Source organism: Penicillium cosmopolitanum (genome assembly GCF_028827165.1).
Source record: "Penicillium cosmopolitanum strain IBT 29677 chromosome Unknown utg000004l:1.0-4361866.0:1.0-4365735.0, whole genome shotgun sequence".
Lineage (NCBI taxonomy): Eukaryota > Fungi > Ascomycota > Eurotiomycetes > Eurotiales > Aspergillaceae > Penicillium > Penicillium cosmopolitanum.
The window spans coordinates 3592418-3609468 of record NW_026622674.1 but is presented as its reverse complement, the minus strand read 5'-3'; the positions used below and the strand labels follow the sequence as shown (position 1 = coordinate 3609468).

At 50.8% G+C, this 17051-nt stretch overlaps 6 protein-coding genes across 6 annotated transcripts; 5 read left to right on the top strand and 1 right to left on the bottom strand.

Moving 5' to 3' along the window:
• Nucleotides 1-352: 352 nt before the first annotated feature.
• On the top strand, nt 353-2139 carry N7509_002763 (glycosyltransferase family 15 protein; the record flags this gene model as incomplete). The annotated part of the gene is made up of 5 exons (XM_056627400.1): nt 353-624; nt 719-1126; nt 1190-1276; nt 1332-1737; nt 1798-2139. The coding sequence occupies 5 exons, from the start codon at nt 353-355 to the stop codon at nt 2137-2139; spliced, it is 1515 nt and encodes a 504-aa protein (XP_056493195.1).
• A 1156-nt stretch (nt 2140-3295) lies between these two features.
• N7509_002762 (uncharacterized protein) lies at nt 3296-5091 on the top strand (the record flags this gene model as incomplete). Its single annotated transcript, XM_056627399.1, has 3 exons — nt 3296-3387; nt 3459-4854; nt 5032-5091. The coding sequence occupies 3 exons, from the start codon at nt 3296-3298 to the stop codon at nt 5089-5091; spliced, it is 1548 nt and encodes a 515-aa protein (XP_056493194.1).
• An 899-nt stretch (nt 5092-5990) lies between these two features.
• On the top strand, nt 5991-8372 carry N7509_002761 (uncharacterized protein; the record flags this gene model as incomplete). Its single annotated transcript, XM_056627398.1, has 1 exon — nt 5991-8372. The coding sequence occupies one exon, from the start codon at nt 5991-5993 to the stop codon at nt 8370-8372; it is 2382 nt and encodes a 793-aa protein (XP_056493193.1).
• A 676-nt stretch (nt 8373-9048) lies between these two features.
• N7509_002760 (Ran GTPase-binding protein YRB1) lies at nt 9049-10142 on the top strand (the record flags this gene model as incomplete). The annotated part of the gene is made up of 4 exons (XM_056627397.1): nt 9049-9327; nt 9546-9813; nt 9882-10010; nt 10069-10142. 4 exons carry the CDS (start codon nt 9049-9051, stop codon nt 10140-10142), a joined length of 750 nt encoding a protein of 249 aa, XP_056493192.1.
• A 1004-nt stretch (nt 10143-11146) lies between these two features.
• On the top strand, nt 11147-12664 carry N7509_002759 (putative transcription initiation factor subunit (TAF30); the record flags this gene model as incomplete). Its single annotated transcript, XM_056627396.1, has 7 exons — nt 11147-11155; nt 11384-11424; nt 11684-11835; nt 11950-12092; nt 12170-12313; nt 12377-12497; nt 12576-12664. 7 exons carry the CDS (start codon nt 11147-11149, stop codon nt 12662-12664), a joined length of 699 nt encoding a protein of 232 aa, XP_056493191.1.
• Nucleotides 12665-13844: 1180 nt separating this feature from the next.
• On the bottom strand, nt 13845-14843 carry N7509_002758 (phosducin family protein; the record flags this gene model as incomplete). Its single annotated transcript, XM_056627395.1, has 3 exons — nt 13845-13860; nt 13927-14156; nt 14238-14843. 3 exons carry the CDS (start codon nt 14841-14843, stop codon nt 13845-13847), a joined length of 852 nt encoding a protein of 283 aa, XP_056493190.1.
• Between the last annotated feature and the right edge of the window lie 2208 nt (nt 14844-17051).

Here is a 17051-nt window from a genome sequence, read left to right as displayed (position 1 = left end):
TCAACCTCTCACGCCCTCCCTTGGTTTGGTCGTCTGAGTTACTCCCTTCCTTCCCAAATCTACCCGTTATTTGGGCTTGAGAAGGAAAGTTGGGGGACCCCCACAAAAAAAGAAAGGAGGCTCTCCTCCGGCCACTCGTTTTTTTTTTGTCTGGACATCGGATCGTTCTAGCCTCACTTCCCTGCGATTACCATTTTGACCTGGGACTCTCAATCCTCTCCATCTCGACCGACCTCGCAAGCCCAACTCCCAACTCCCCAGCTTGGGGCCGCCCACGATTCTCTGACCCTACTGCCCGGGTCCCATTGATTTGGCCACCGTGGGGTCTTCGACGCGTACCGACATCGCATCCATGAGCTTCATCCAGCGTATCGCGAAGCGGCTGCCCAGCGCGCCGAGCCTCCCTATTGAGGATGCGTCCCGTGAGAAGGGTCGTGCATCTCCGCGATTCGCCTTCTTCCGCCGGCGCATTCGCTTGAAGGGGAATTCATCCATTTCTATACCCCTGGGGTTTGTGTTACTATTTCCATGCCTTGTAATTCTCTTTATTCTCCTTCTATTCGTCCGACACCCTGCATCTCCCGGGGGGATTCTAATTCCAGCGGGCACTCCACCCTCCATTCGGTATGTGTCCCCATTAGCCGCACGGCCCAATATCTCCGGATGGAGACCTTCAACTTGAGATGTACGATTGCTAACCGGCGTCCCTCCTCAATAGCAAAATCAGCGAGAAGCATGACAAGGTCTTCGCCACCGGCTGCATGCCCATCAGCCCCGATGTTGACAAGGAACCTCGTGCCAACGCCGCGTTCGTCGTTCTCGCCAGGAACAAGGAGCTGGATGGTGTGATCCAGTCGCTCAAGTCAATCGAGCGGCATTTCAACCGCTGGTATCACTACCCCTATGTTTTCCTGAACGACGGCGACTTCGACGATGACTTCAAAGCCACCGTGAAGAACTATACCAGCGCTCCTGTTGAATTCGGCAAAATCGATAACGCCATGTGGGGTTTCCCCGATTGGGTCGACCCTGAGGTCGCCAAGGAGGGTGTTCGAAAGCAGGGTGATGCTGCCATCATGTACGGTGGCATGGAGAGTTATCATCACATGTGTCGCTTCTATTCTGGGTACGTACACGTCAACCTACGATACGACAAAATAAAGGTCGGGTACTGATCAAGCGGATACAGACACTTCTACAAGCACCCTCTCCTGATGAAATACGAATGGTATTGGCGCCTGGAGCCCGAGATCAAGTACTTCTGCGACATTACATAGTAAGAGTCCATTTCTATCCGATATGACATGCCCAATTACTTACAAGGACTGCAGTGATCCATTCCAGAAGATGATCGAAGCCAACAAGACATACGGTTTCACCATTGCAGTCAAAGAGCTGCGCGAGACGGTCCCAAATATTTTCCGATACGCATCCGCCTACAAACGTAAGAACAACTTGAAGTCCAAGGGACTCTGGGAGATGTTCCTCGAACGCCCGGCCGAGGAAGATGCCCCTCCCGAGGAGAAGAAAGAGAAACTCCCCGAGGAAATCCTCCAATCCGAACCCGGCGTCAATAACCTTGACGATATCGATCCCGAGGCAATGGAAGGCGAGAGTTACAACATGTGTCACTTCTGGAGTAACTTCGAAATTGCTCGCTTGGATTGGTTCCGCAGCAAGGAATACGAGGACTTCTTCCAGATGATGGATCGCAGCGGTGGATTCTGGATGGAGCGAGTAAGTTGATATGCTATGGTACCCATGATTGACCATTGGAATACTAACAATACGCTATAGTGGGGTGATGCTCCTATCCATTCCCTTGCTGCCGGTGCTCTCCTCGCCCCGAGTGACATCCACTACTTCCGTGACTTCGGATACCGTCACACGACCATTCAGCATTGCCCGGCCAACGCACCCGCTCGGCAGCTCCCCCGCGAACCTTACCTTGAAAAGACCACTGATGATGAGAAGAAGCGCATTGAAGAAGATGAGTACTGGGCCTCCCCTGATCCAGTCAAGGAGAACGGCGTCGGCTGCCGATGCCGCTGCGACACCGACATCGTGGATGTTGAAGGCAAGCAAGGCAGCTGTCTTTCAGAATGGGTTGAGGTGGCGGGTGGCTGGGCCTCACCATAAACCTGATCACTTCGGTCGTTCCCCGTATTGTTTCTCAATACCTGCTTCTTCATGCCTTTTTTACTTCAGCTACGAACAACTTCTCAGGCTCGCCCTCGGAGTTGTTTGCTGAAACTTGCATGTCATGCTGGAGCCCTTTTCTGGGTGGCGTTCAACGGATCTGACGGCTTTTTTTATTGGGAACATGGCGTGCCATTTCCATCATGTTGACATATTCATCTAGCGTGCTATCCTTGTCATTGGGGTTGGCTGTGTCCTACTTTTGGTTGATCGACCCAGAGACGCCGATGGTATATTTACATGCGGCTTTGCCTCGCCCGTCATCTTCTCTTGCCTACTTCAACTCTGCATGGGCCCTGCCGATCCGTCTTCGCTGCATGAACATACAGCCTAGTCTCGGTGACAAGGGGAAGCCGATACCTTTTTTGAAAGGGGGGGCGAAGCCGGGAAGAACGCTGGCAACCTATCCCGCCGTTTTGTTTGTTTTTTTGTTCTGCTTTCTTCTCCTTTTTTTGTCTTTACACACTATCATGTTACTACTAGTATCCCCCTCCCCTCCTGTTACGTTTCTCCCCAGCCCCCTCTCAAGACTTGTTGTGTTTCCATCATGCATTCATGAAATGTACATACCTGTTCTTCCCCAAACACCACTGTCCCTGTGGCACACAACATCACCTGCTCTTCTCTCCCCCTTCGCATTGTCTCTTAACCCGCAAATACCAGATTCAGCATGGATGTCTATAGAGTATGGAATAATCACCCGGAATTACGCGAAGAATGAGATGATTATAATGGACTTTGGATTCTCCCTACAATAAACTCGAGTATAAATAGTATGATATTCACTACTCATGAAGGTCTTGCCTGCACGAGCCTGGAGTCATAGATTTAAGCCGATTATTGAGATCGAGCCAATACAATGCTTCATCGAGGAAAGCGAATAAGGTAGTGTTTGGTTTATCCTCCATGGTTACAAACCCAATCAGCAATGCCCCTTCAATGTTTTGCAGCGTCGGAAAAGAAGGTGACATTCGAAAAAGTTTTTAAGATGAGGGGCCGGAAGCCAAGCTTTCGAAAGTGGAAGGTTGATATACTAGGCTAGTTACTAGAGAGTTGCTGAGTGCTTGGAATCACGATAACTCTACCAACCGATCCAATGTTCTGGTTGCTTTTTGTTCTTGGCCTGGCCACTGCCTTCAATAACCCACCTGGCGTGAGCATTTGGTGTGGGAAAGCATATATGCCCACGTAGGTAGATCCCAAGGCCCATGCAACTCGATATTTAAGGATAAAATGAATTCTGATACTAACGTTCACAGAAATAAATCGTTCGCACCAGGGGGTGCGCTGAAGCAGCCCTCAGCGTCGAAAGGGCCTCTATTGAATATCCAAGTTCGGCCACGGATGAGCTTGTACATTCCCACCGATGTCAACGCTTCTTTCATCGTGGAATCACAGTTCTCATATACCCACGGGGTCGTCTGGGACTACGCCGAAGCGCAGGATGACAGTGACTTGAAACTCGAGATAACTATCGAGGGAGAGAGTTTGCACCTGCATCATTCACTCGCCGGTAGTGTGACGTCGAAAAGCTTGGAGGAAGTGCCTTTTTCCCTCAAAAACCTTACTCCTCGCTTCATTCCATACAGTGTGACCCTCACAATCACACGTGCTAGTGCGCGGTGGGTGTACAACGCAACGACGCAGCTATTCTATCTTCCACCACGAACGGACGGCGGCAGCATTACCAAGGTCGATAGTCTCTATGGCGGGCTGCTGGTACAAAACTACGTCAATGGCTCAACAGCATGGACTCCTCTACTGCCATATTCTTACTACACCACTTTAGCAAATGCGCCTAATCCACAGGCATTCATCAATCAGGGGTACAATATCATCTACCTCGTCCCAGATGCAACGACGCTCACCCAGACTTTCAATTTGTTCGCGCTCAATACGTATCTCAATGCATGCGATCAAGTCGGGCTTTGGGTAATGTACGACATGCGTTATACATACCAAAACCTTGTATCCGTGACGGCACAAGTAACTCTCATAAAGTCACGAAAAAGCTTGTTGCTATGGTATACCGGTGACGAACCCGATGGCCACGGCGACCCGCTTAACGGCACGAGCATAGCCTACTCCATGATCAAGCTTCTGGATCCCTGGCATCCGGTATCTGTGCTCTTGAACTGCTATAATTTCTATTACGGCAACTACTCCGCTGGTGCGGATATTATACTGTCCGATGTGTACCCCATCGGGGTCAACACGACCTGGTCGGTGGTCTACAATACACCCTGCAATAAGACGTACGGACGATGTGGATGTGATGATTGTGACGGGGTGGTAGAGGACATTTCCACTCGACTGAGCCGCTTCGAAAAGTATCAGACTTGGCTGGGTAGTGCTCCGAAACCTCTGTGGGGTGTTCCGCAAGCATTCGGGAACCAGGCCTTTTACAACCGGACTCCTACCGCGGTCGAGGAAGTGACCATGATGATGCTCAGTTTGAATCATAACGCAAAGGGGATTGTCATGTGGATATGGCCGACTACCGCACAAATCAGCAATGTGACTAGACAGCTGGGCACGATTCTTGTCAATAATAGTGTGACGGCGTTTCTACTTGGAGCTCGAAATGTAAAGTTGACGGCAGTGGGACAGACTGAGATGGATGTAGCGGGATGGAGGCTTGGTAGGCAGATGTTGGTCAGTATTTTGTCTCTGCAGACGCCAAACTGGACAAATACTGTGACAATTCAACTGCCACTTGCAGGTACATCCATTACCCAGGTACTGTAGGGTGCTGGACAATGGGGGTTGATTAACGGGACTCTTAGTAAAGTTGGTGGGACTGGGTTAAGCACTGACTTGATCATTGTGCAGCTTGCGCCTAAGAAGGACACTGATGGTATACGGGGAATCGAAGATGGCGGTGGACTATGAAAGTAATAGCCACTCCTATATTCTGTGTTGGATTGGGAAAAGCTTACATCACATGGACCTTCCGTGGACCTTTGACCTTTGCCCGAAAAAATCTTCAAAATATGAATCATTCAAGAGAGCCCAAGGAGAAAACGCATAAATAGCGGCCGCGAGCCCCTCAAATATAGATCGACTATTGTTAGTAGATTTATTGGTAAAATCCTAGAGAACAAGTTGGCCATGATAAATTGATTTAAATGACGGTAGAGGGTAGCCGTGGTGGTCTGAGCTAGGATATAGATAGCATGTACTCCAGTGCCCGATTAGGTGGCGATCGGTGGGGCCTGGTGGGGGCCCAAAGTGGGCTGGAAGTATGTACTAAGGTATGCTGATGCTTGGAGAAGATGATGAAATATGAGTAGTGAATGAGTGTATACTAGTAGTAAGCGTAAGTGTACTATACTATAGTACTGTAGTAAAGATGGTGCCTGACAGCCTGAGCCTGAACCTGACAAGAAAGTTTGGCAAGTGCCGAAGAAATGTGCAGCTGCGACTCACCTGCACCCCTCTTCTCCTACAACGGTCATCACTGATCACTCACTCACCAACCCACCACTTATCACTCTCTTCCCCTCACTTTATCTTTCTGCGCCTCGACCTTCCCCCTTTCCACACTTTTGAATATTTTGGTTATAACCGTCGAGAATACAACTTCCTCGTAATCGAAACCCTCCCTCGCCCACTTGCCAGCTGACGGGCGACTTCACCCCGCGGACCCACAACTGGGGCACATGCCTACATCCCGCCCATCTGCTGCCTTGTAGGTGTTTCTGTTGCTTCCCTTTGACCTTTCCCCTCCACATTTTCCCTCCCTCCTTTTCTCTCTCTGCTCCCTTCTCATCGATGTACATCTACGAGTCATGGCTGACCTTCGAGAGTCGCCTAGGCGTCCAACAAGCGCCCAAACAGCCTCGCATCTACAATATCCGACCCTCCCGCCGCTGACTGCCTCAGTAGAAGAGTGGTTGTCCCGCTCACGGCCAACGAACAACATGACGTCAGACCACATCGCTGATTCTCCCCCAAAGGCCCTCAGCGAAAGTTGGGCAACTCTCAGTGTGTCCGACTTGCACTCCGAGGATGGGAACCGTTCCGAGCAGACTGACATCGGTTCCCTGCTCGATCAATCTACCCCCGACGATGTGGCTAGCCTGGACGATCAAGATAGTGGCAGCGATGAGGATAACCCGGAGCAGGAATACACTCATGATTATGACAACCGGGACCAGGAAGAGCTACATGCACTCGCGACATCACAACAGTTTCCATCACGATTCTCTCATACCGGATCTGCTATTGATGATAGCAACCTGACCGCCCGACCCCCCTTCCGCCAGTCCCTGAACTCGATCGAATTTTTAGAGCCAGAGAAATGGCCCGAGATGGAAAGAGTTGAGCTCAAGCATACCATCCATGTCTTTGACGATGAAACAGCCTCGGAGATGATGAGCCGACTCCCATACAACCCGATCAACTCGATACTCCTAGCGACAGTTCAGCAAACCATGACCAAGCAAAGCCTTGATCTTGATAAACCCTTTCGTGTTCTCTACCTTGGGAACTCGGAGTACCGGAACATTATACTAGATAAGATCGGCGATGTCTTGGTGTCAAGCTCACCTACTGGGTCGCAGTCTAGCTCTGCCGAGTCCTCTCGATATCACGTTGTGCCGACTTCATTCGGAGTTGGAGCAGTTCCCAACTTTGCAGAGCTTCTTCCCATTCATGTTCAGCTTGTGGTAGATGAATGCACGGAAGCTAGCTCCGAAGCTCATGCGGACCGCCCGAGCACATTGCATTTAAATTTCAAGAACCGCCCCGCATGCCGCTCGCAATGGCTCGCCAACAGATATCAAGTCTCGTCCCCTTCTGAGTGGACTTTGCCAGATGTGGCTATCATCTTCGTGTCTACCCGCGACAACGCAGCTGCTGTGAAGACACGACGTCTCGCTCATATTTTCTTGGAACGACATGGGATTCCGGCAATGGTGATCTCGGAAGAGCCTATCTGGAGACGAGCCGGCGAGGCTATCCCTCTTAACCACCACAGTCTCCATACTTGCCTGGAGTCACGTCACGCAGAAACTGGGGAGACAGCGGTGCTCAAGCGTTACCCCATCGACTTAAAGACGTTTGAGAGCATCACACCGAGCCAGCTCAATCGAAACCTGGCGTCCCTTATGGACATATACCCAAAGAAGACACTCAAAGCAACCTCTGATCTGCCCAAGTCTGCAGAGGGGAACTCGCCTGCAAAACACGAGAAGTATTCACGCAACTGGATCCCACCAACATACGCCGCCTGGACCCGCGAACTGGGACCTCTCCTCCGCCTTGTCACATTGACCCTCATCTCGGCCGTGGTCCTGTCAATTGGCTATTCGGCATTAAAGGCAGTCTCTCTCTTTTTTGCGCAACTGATTGCCGGTTCAGCACTGTCTCATTCGTTGTCTCAGACCTCAACCACCTCGATTCCGACTGCAGCCCTGACTTTGGAAGGTGTGGGACAGACGGCGCTATCCATTCGACCATCCGGAGATCTCGATTTGAGAAATTCTGCGATGTCTGACTTTATTGTCTCTTCGCCATCGGCTCTTTCCATTGCGACATCAGGCTCCTCTGTGGGCACCGATGACTTTGAGATTCAAGTTGTTGGAGACTGTCATGTAGTCATCAAGCCCCCTCGCAGCCTTTCTACCTTCAGAAAACAGCGACGATTCGACGTGAGTGTCCATCGGAATGGTAGATCTCTCCCTCATGAATTATCTCGCCTCTTCGATGGCGTCTATACGCTGAGGTTGGATCGGGAGGACGCCTATGGCTTGGTTGATGTGACCGTCACATCCAAGTTCAATCATCCAGTTAACCAAACCATGAAAATTGACTTCGGAACTCCATGGCTCAAGATTGCCAACTGGCGACGAGCGGCACAGAACATCTCTTCTCAAATCACGAAGGACTTGCAGGTTGCCCAAACGGGGCTCAGTGAAGTCTATGGCCGTCTCACCACCGATCTCCAAGTAATTATGGGGGATGTTGTCAAGCGATCACACTTCTTGTGGGAAGATGCCGAGCGTTTCCGGCGCGAGGGCCTACACGCTGGCGATATTGTTCTGGCCCGGTCGAAGCAGCTTTCGGAAGTCATCACCCGTAATGCTGTGCAGCGATTTCAGAGCGTTTCCTCCGTTCTCCAAAGCCGCTCCGTGACAGTGAATCGGGGGGGCCAAGGGGATTGTGAGTAATGCTTGGAGTCGGTTGGGTAAATCTACCCCGAATATTGATGTTCATTGCTCGCTGGATCGAGTGCGGAGTGTGAGGAGCGCGCTAGATCGTGCTCAGGCTCGGGCTCGCCACTTCGTCGGACGTCGTCAAGAGAAAAAGGCGGATTGTCCGGGGCGTGACAGTTTGAATTGCTGAAATGCTAACCTACCCCTCATTTCTTCTTCTTTTCTCAATACCCTAGGTATCCTTGCTTTTTTACGATTTGGCTAATGAGGGCGGGATGTGTCTATGTTTTGTTTGTTTTTCTCCCTGGTTGGACTGGTGTTTCTCACGAATAGTTACGTCGCAATGCAACTCCATTCATTCCTTAACTGTGTAGTGGTCTGTGCCCCGTAGGCGAATGGTACATATGTAGTATACTCTACCTACGCCTCCATCAATAGTATATCTGGTAGTTTCTGTAGTGCCTTCCAGTCCACCGAAACCCCTCGCGTTCCGGCAAAAAAAGCGGTGGGGCGATTCTGCCCGCGCCCACCCAGACTAATATTTTTCCCCCCCTCATCGAACGCCCCCCCAATCAACAAACCCAATTATCACCCCCTCCCCTGATCATCATTGTTGCAGGTGTCCTGCCATTTTTTAATTCCTCCGCCGTCGCAAATTTTCCCCCGAATACCACACATAACTCTATTCGCTATGTCTGACGCCGCGGATACCAAGCCCGACCCCACCATCACTCCTGAGGCCGCGAAGCCCGAGGAGACCCCCGCCACTGGCGAGGGTGAGAAGACCGTCACTGAGGCTGCTGCCGACACAGCCAAGGACGCCGCTGATACCGTCAAGGACGCTGCCGCCAAGACCTCCGACAACGTGTTCTCGATGTTCGGTGGTGGCCCCAAGAAGGAGAAGAAGGAAGAGACCGACGAGGGTGCGGACGAGCCTTCCGGCTCCTCCAAGGCCCAGAAGGAGGGCGAGGTGAGCAAATTTTCTTCAGGGGGATTTCGGGTGAGATCTGGGGTTGAGGAGTTGGCCATTTTGCGACCAAACAATGTCAAAACGCGGGGTGTTCCCCTCTCCCCGCCGCGCGCGTTGTGTGGTCTTCGCACAATGGTCATATCCTTCAGTCCTGATCTTCCGGAAACCCCTCTCTGAGACATATAGCTGAACGAATGATTAACATGAATGTCTTATAGAACCCCGAGGATGATGCTCCTGAATCCCCCGAAGTTCACTTCGAGCCCGTCATCCGCCTGACCGAGCGTGTCGAGACCAAGACCAACGAGGAGCTCGAGGAGCAGTCCTTCAAGATGCGCGCCAAGCTCTTCAAGTTCGACCGTGACAGCAAGGAGTGGAAGGAGCGTGGTACCGGTGATGTTCGTCTGCTCAAGCACAAGGAGAACCAGAAGACCCGTCTCGTCATGCGTCGGGATAAGACCTTGAAGGTCTGCGCCAACCACTACAGTAAGGCACCCTATAATTGGTTTCTTTTTTTGTTTAAAATAATCTTTTGACTAACCAAACACGCGTAGTCGTCCCCGACATGAAGTTGAGCCCCAACGTCGGCAGTGACCGCAGCTGGGTCTGGAACGCGGCCGCCGATGTCAGCGAGGGTGAGCCCGAGGCTCAGACCCTGGCTATCCGTTTCGCCAACAGCGAGAGTGAGTTCAATATATTCCAATACAATGAATTCAATTTAGGCTAACCGGTCATCTCCAGACGCCAACCTGTTCAAGGATGCCTTCGAGAAGGCCCAGGAGGAGAACGAGAAGCTCTTCAGCGCTGAGAAGTAGAGCCGCCCTGCGCTGTCCACTACCCCCTCGCTCTCCGACCCAACGGATTGCAAAGTCAAGAAAGAGTGACTTGCACGTCGCCGATGACCTCAGTCCTGTGGAACAGAATCTTGCTCTCGAAAACTCCCTAGATCCCATCCCATTCCCAAACCCCCAACACCTACATCAATCAATTACACAATATCCCATATTCCTTCCCCTTCCCTCCCCCTCACTTTTTTTTATTTCAACACTCCCCCTCCCCCTACGACGTGACGAGCAGGGCAGTAGTGATGAAGATGCTGCTCGCATATTATCGTGATGTGATGATGAAACGGAGGACAGTTCCCGATATCTTTGGTTCCACTGTCGGCAGTAGATAGACATTTCTCCATCGAATATACACCTTGCACATCATTGGATGTTACTAGTATGCCTGTAGTAAAATTTCCTTATTTTTTCTACCTGATAGACGTGGATAGAACCACGTTGTATTGGGAAGCTTTATGCAGCAAATAACTCGGAGAGCATCCAACCCGGTGGTTCATTTGAAAGGGAGATTTTTCTTTCTTGCATTTGTGTCTCAGTATTTACCAAACACCAAACCTTGCAAATAGGACAAGCAGTGAACAAGCCTCTAGCAGCCTTGGTGGAAAGGCTCTCCACCAACGGAAGTCAACCAAACCAAACCAAACGGGCCGCCGCTGTGGGCGGTCTTAGACCGATCTCCCCGTCGACCTCATTCCTCCCCACTCCCCCGTTCACGTCTTCTTTTTGTGCCCATTCACTAGCTCTTGCCAATGCGCTACATTTTGCGTTCTATATACCTTTGAGCGCCATCCAAAGAAAAGAGTTCCTTATATCCATTCTCGCCTCTGACCTCTGACCTCAAGGAGAATTCCTCAGCTGAACCGTCCGCGCAAGCTTTCACGCTCCCCGACCCTCCTTGCGCGCCTCCCCTCTCCTTCTTCAAACCTACCCCAAAGCTCTCTGAAAGAGTAGGATCCCGACGACCAAATACCACAATGCCCGACGTGAGTTGAGTTCAATCCGCCGCTGTCTTATTTTCACACCTTTTTCATCTCCAACCGCGGTGGCCTGCCCACTGTGGACGCAAGCGCTATTCACCGCGTCTTCATGGTTGCGCTGCAGAAGCTACGGGAGAAGCTACTTCTACAAAAAGAAGGAGGGGGAAAATAACATCCATTGCTCTGACAACATCTTTTGCCGAATTATCTACTAACTGACATTTCATGGAATAGGTCAAGCGAAACGTCCGTCTCGTCACGGAGCAACATATCATGTACGTGTGCTCGCGCCCTACCTACCATCCTCTCAGACCCTTCGCGTTCGGAAAAGCCAATCATCCACGGCCACATCGCACCTCTCTTTGATCTATACCGCGAAGTTTTGTTTCGGTTGGGTTACTCAACTGCGATGAAAGCAATGCGCACACGAGGATCGAATCTGGACGCGCTAGACCGACCAAATACCCCATGAACTCTGTCAGACATGAGATATAAGAACCAAAGGCTAATTTGCATTGTTTTCCCCGCCAACAGTGATAAGCCTTCCAAAGTTGAGGGGTTCCCGCAACGTGAATGGTGGATCGAGGTCTACATTGTCAACGAAAAGGGCGACTTGGTGCAAGCCAACCTCTTTGACAAGGTGGTCTATCACCTGCACCCGAGTTTCGGACCTCGTGCCACGCAGAGTAAGTCACCCTGGTCTCGAACCCTCTGCGGGGGACAGTCATCATTTGGCTGCGCCAACGGGATGTCTTTCGCTGTCCGGTAGGGCCATGGCTAATTGCAGTTGTGATTTCCAGCTTTCAAGAACCCGCCGTTCCGTATTCAAGAAGAAGGATGGGGTGAATTCGACATGCAGATTGAATTGGTGGCGGACAAATCGCATTTCATCAACCATGACCTGAACTTTGCTCAGGAGCGTTACGAGTCCAAACACGTCCTGGTATGTTTTTTAAAAGTCGCCTACCTGGAAATTACTGCCATTGAAGATAGTTGACTGAGTGAATTCCGGGACAATAGACATTCAAAAACCCCAAGGCGAACTTCCTTTCGGCTCTGCGTGAAACCGGTCCTGTTCCGGGTGACGAGAACGGATCGAAGAACAAGCGCGGTGCCGTTGGCGAAGAGAGTGCCAAGAAGAAGAAGTCGCGCACTGAGAAGAATGTAAGGGATTGCCAATACCGAATTCTTGACCCAGTTGACCTACCAACTAACATGTTCCTCTAGGTTGATATGGACAAGCTGGCCGATGGCCTGCAAAAGCTCAACGAGGATGACTTGCTGCAAGTTGTGCAAATGGTTCACGACAACAAGGCGCCTGACTCGTATACCAAGAACGATATGGAGCGTGAGTCCCCATACCTCCTCTCCCCCCTTCGCCTTTCCTCCGAACTTATGCATATGCTAATTCCGTTGACGTAATTAGTGGGCGAGTTCCACGTCGACCTCTACACGCTGCCCGATTCCCTCATCAAGATGCTGTGGGACTTTGCATCGGACCGACATGCCCTCTAATACTTTCCCATCCGAGAAGGAGGGAACCGATATGTCCACATCTTTTTGAATTAGCTTATGTTCGGGTACTTTGAACAATAACTGGCTACAACCTCCTTTTTTCTTTCTCCCTCTCTTTCCCATCTATCTCTGTCGTCATCTATTCCATCTCTTTTTCTCCTGTTTCTCTTGTTTGCTTGTGCTTTTTACGTCCCTGCCTTCTGGATATTGGGAGTTCGTGGGCCCCTTCGAAAGGAAACCTGGCTGGGTCTGTTGTTTCGTTGCCTCCCTCCCCCCTTTATTTTGCGTAGAGTGTGATACGATACCGATGATTCAAAATAGGCAATGCGCACTGGAGCAAGGTGGCATTTTTCTTGTCTTATTTTATAGTATCTCTTCTCTGTGAATCGGGGGAGAGAATTTGATACCGATTGCCAAATACCGTGTTGTTCCCCCCCCCCCCCCCCCCCAAGTTTCCGTGGCTAGTTTTCGCTTGCGTTGCTTTGGTGCTTGATACATGTGGAATCAAAGGCATCGTCCTAGAATCTAGGTTCAACTAAAAGACTGGCACGGAAATTGTCTGTTAGATAGTAGGCTCCAGTTTGTATTTCTATGACTAGTTTCATGAAATTCTGCTAGAGGCATCACCTCCAGAATCAAATTAACAACTAGAGTCGAATTTTACGAGAGCAAATGATATCATGAAACAAAAACAGCATGGGATATCTCAACTAAATCAACATCGAGACAAGAACAGGCCCGACCAGCAAGACGCAGTCTAGTCTTCATAGACCAAAGGAAAGAGGAGAGAGAGAGAAACACAAGGAGAGACGTGGAAGACAGTGAGAGGGAAGGCACAAACAAGAAAAAGGGAGAAACAATGTCAACAGACAAGCAAGAAGTAGAAAAAAAACAACCAACCAACCCAGTATCCCACCCAAAACGGAGCCCAGATCCGCAATCTATCAAATTCTCCGACGCCATTGAAAGCAATATCCACCTAGACCGTGTCTTTTTGGTATCGACAAGATAGCAATTGTAAAAATATGAGATGAAAGACATGACTAGAAGAGAAGAGGTGAAAAGAAAAGAAAAGAGAAAAAAAGAAACAGTAGGGAGAGAGGGATGAGGGGGGTGGGAGACGAAGACCCAAGACGCCTATTGCTGTGCAAAAATCACTTCGATCCGATCAACGGAATAATTATAGCACGCGGTTCCTGCAAGGGGTAGTCAGTATGCAGTAACGTAATGTGATCGGGATATTTTCTGAGGATCAGACGTACAGCTTCAACAGATCTTCCAGGCTATCAGCGCTGCAGCTACGACCCTTGGGAATGCTGCGAATGACATTGACGATGGTAGCGAAAACATCACCGCCGCGGTAGGCTAGGAGGGCCGGGGCCTGGATGTGGCTCATTTCGGCAATATCCTGGTGCAGCTTGACGATGCGGATTGAAGATTGTCTGCGGGCAATTGTGACGAGGCATTCTTCCACGATAGCGCTATCATCAGACTAGACGGAAATCATACGGTTAGGATAAGGACCGAGACAGGGGAATGCAATTGGGAAATTGCAAATGACGAGATAACATACCTGCGGGTCATAGATACAAACTAGAACGACAGTGTCGGGAGTGACTTTCTCGATAGCATCGAGGTACCCCGCAGCATCGACGGTCTCGACGGTGCCGTAGCGGCGGCCGCGTGGGGAAGCCCGGCGAGGACGACCTTGAAGCTCGTGCATGCGGGAGGCACGCCACTTGCGCATAAACCGGTCCTCGTCATCCTCGCTTCCCGAAGACCCCTCCACAGGCGGCGGGGGAGTCTCGTCACGGGTGGCCTTGGAGCCGAAGCCATTGGAGTCGAAGCCGGCAGCGCTGAGGAGAGTCTGGCGGAAGGACTTCTTGCGGGCACGCTCGAAAGCCTGGGCGTCGGCGATGACGCCCTTAGGCCCGGTGTTGGCGTCGTAAACGGTGTTGGGGATGTGGTAGTTGCGGGAGGAGACCATGTTTCTGTCTATTTCGTCTTCGTCTTCGTCGGAGGAATCGACGGCGTGGCGCTGGCGCAAGTTACGGGTAGAAGACTCGTCGTCGGAGAGGTGGGGTTCGTCGTCAGAGTCGATATCCTCGGGGTGACGGGAGGCTCGCTCGCGATTGCTGTTGACCAGCTGGTTGAATTCTTCCTGGGCTGCTGATGACATGGTGGCACGAGATGGTGGAGATGGGGGGATTTTAAGTTGTTCGGGGTTTGGGCACAGCAGCTTTCGACTGGGGCAGAAGGATGGGCGCTTGGGACGGTGGTCAGACGGGAAAAAAAGAAAACACTGAGCAGAGATTGGTCCAACAGTTGAAGAGCCCCTGAGGCAAGACGAAGGAATGTCGACGGAGTTGGGGCTGAGCTGGGAAGAGATCGCCAGGGTGAAACGGTGCAGCCCCTTTTCGACGGGGGTTTCAGGACAATCCGGACCCACCGAAGGGCCGAAGAAGGTGATGGCAAGATGCATCTGGTGGTAGTCTACTCCGTACTCCAGCCCTGGAGAGATTGAGGTTGCCCAGGGTGCCCAGGTGACTCCCATCCAGGTAGTAACATTGGCATTCACGACCTCTTCCCGTCACATTGCTGGCACCTGGCATTGAATTCATACTACCCTAGGGGAGCCCTGGAGTCTCCTTTTGGGAAATGAGGCAGAGGAGGCAAACACATATCCACGTGGAAACCAAGGTTTTTGTCCACGCGAGCGGTTCGTGCGACTGAGAACTCTGAACTGGGCATGGATAGACAAAGAAGGCTGCTACAGACCTCGTCCAGCCCTGTTCCGTTTCATCATTCCGGTGATGTTTTGGGCTCTGAAACTCGATCTGCGGATCGAACAATCCACTCTCACTGGCTCAACACTTTTTCACATTTGTTTTAATTTGCTCGGTCGAACCCGAGGGCCCAGCCGTTCAATGGCCATTCCTCTCTCAGGCAATGGCCCCGTTCGTACCTCGTATACCTTAAAATAAACAAAAGGACATGGATGGTGTGGAGTTGTCGATCGAGGATCTGCTCCACTGCTACTAGAACAGTTTGGACCTGACTCTGTTGACCCTTTTCCCGAATGAGAATAGGTTGACGATTCGCGGGCTACTAACCATCTTAGCTTCGGAGGCAAGATGTACGAGGACTGGTACTCCGTGGTCCGCTTGTTTCTGCAGCCGAATTTGACCTGCCAGAAAGATTCAAGTTGAAGCGGGGGGTCGTGGATATCCATGTTTCATGCCCACGAAAGGTGCGTTGTCGAGGTGGAATCCTCCTGCAGGATATCCCGCTCCGGTCCACGTCACGAGCACCGTCACTGGCCGGAGGAGAAGGTGAGAAAAAGAGTCTAGCACATTCCTGGTCAAGTGCGAGCGAGTGGGAATGAGTGGGAGGGGAGGAGGAGGGGAGTGGGAGAGGAGTATTGCGTGGCCGATTGGGCATTTATTCTCGGCCTTAGCCCGACTAGCATTCTCGTACATTTGGTACATTTGGTACATTAGTATCACCACTCCTCCCACCCTCGTCCATTTGCTACACACTTACACACTTGCACGCTGCACACTGCACGCTCACTAGCATTGACTAGCATCTCCTGCCAAAATGGATGAACATCCTACACATTTTCGCTACAATTGACCTAACATCGTTTACCTCAAGACGGAATGAACGGGACTGATGAACCAGAGACCTTGGACGAATGCCCTACGCTACGTCTGACGATCAGGCCACATTTTCAGACGCCTAATACACAGCGCAGAACCAGGAAGGCCTCGAGTATGAAGAGAAGGCGAGAAGCTGGATTCCTCAAGGGAGACAGACACGAAATATTTGAATCACAAATGGAAATTGGAGTTGCTGGAAACAGAATCACATCCGATAGATGGTTTCCACAGGGGGGCGCAAAAGGCAACAATAGGTACAGACAACCCTTCTTTCTTTCACGGGACGCAAGTAAATAGGACAGATATGGAAGAAGAAAAAAAGATCAAAGAAAAGTGTTGAAAGAGAAATGAGATGACGCAGGTAACGCAGAGAATAATATCAAGAGGGAAATCATGGCCAATTCCAACAACGCAAATCCTTTCCTTTCCATTCCCAGACAATACATACCGAGAGGAGAGGCTTTCCAGAACGAAGAGGGGTAATAGAAGAATAAGAAGGGGGGATCAAAAAAGACGTCAGGAAGAAAGGTAAAAAGAAGAGAAGGGAATATCAAGAAAAAAAAGGCATCATCCAGCAGGAGGAACAGACAACCGACGAAGAAATCGCCACGGGATCATTGGAGCAAACCTGCTGCGGTTTTTGCAGCACTGGTTGGTTCACTGCGCAACGACCACGGACGCTCTCGTCATGCCCAGAACATTGTGTCGTCGCTTTCGTTTCTTCC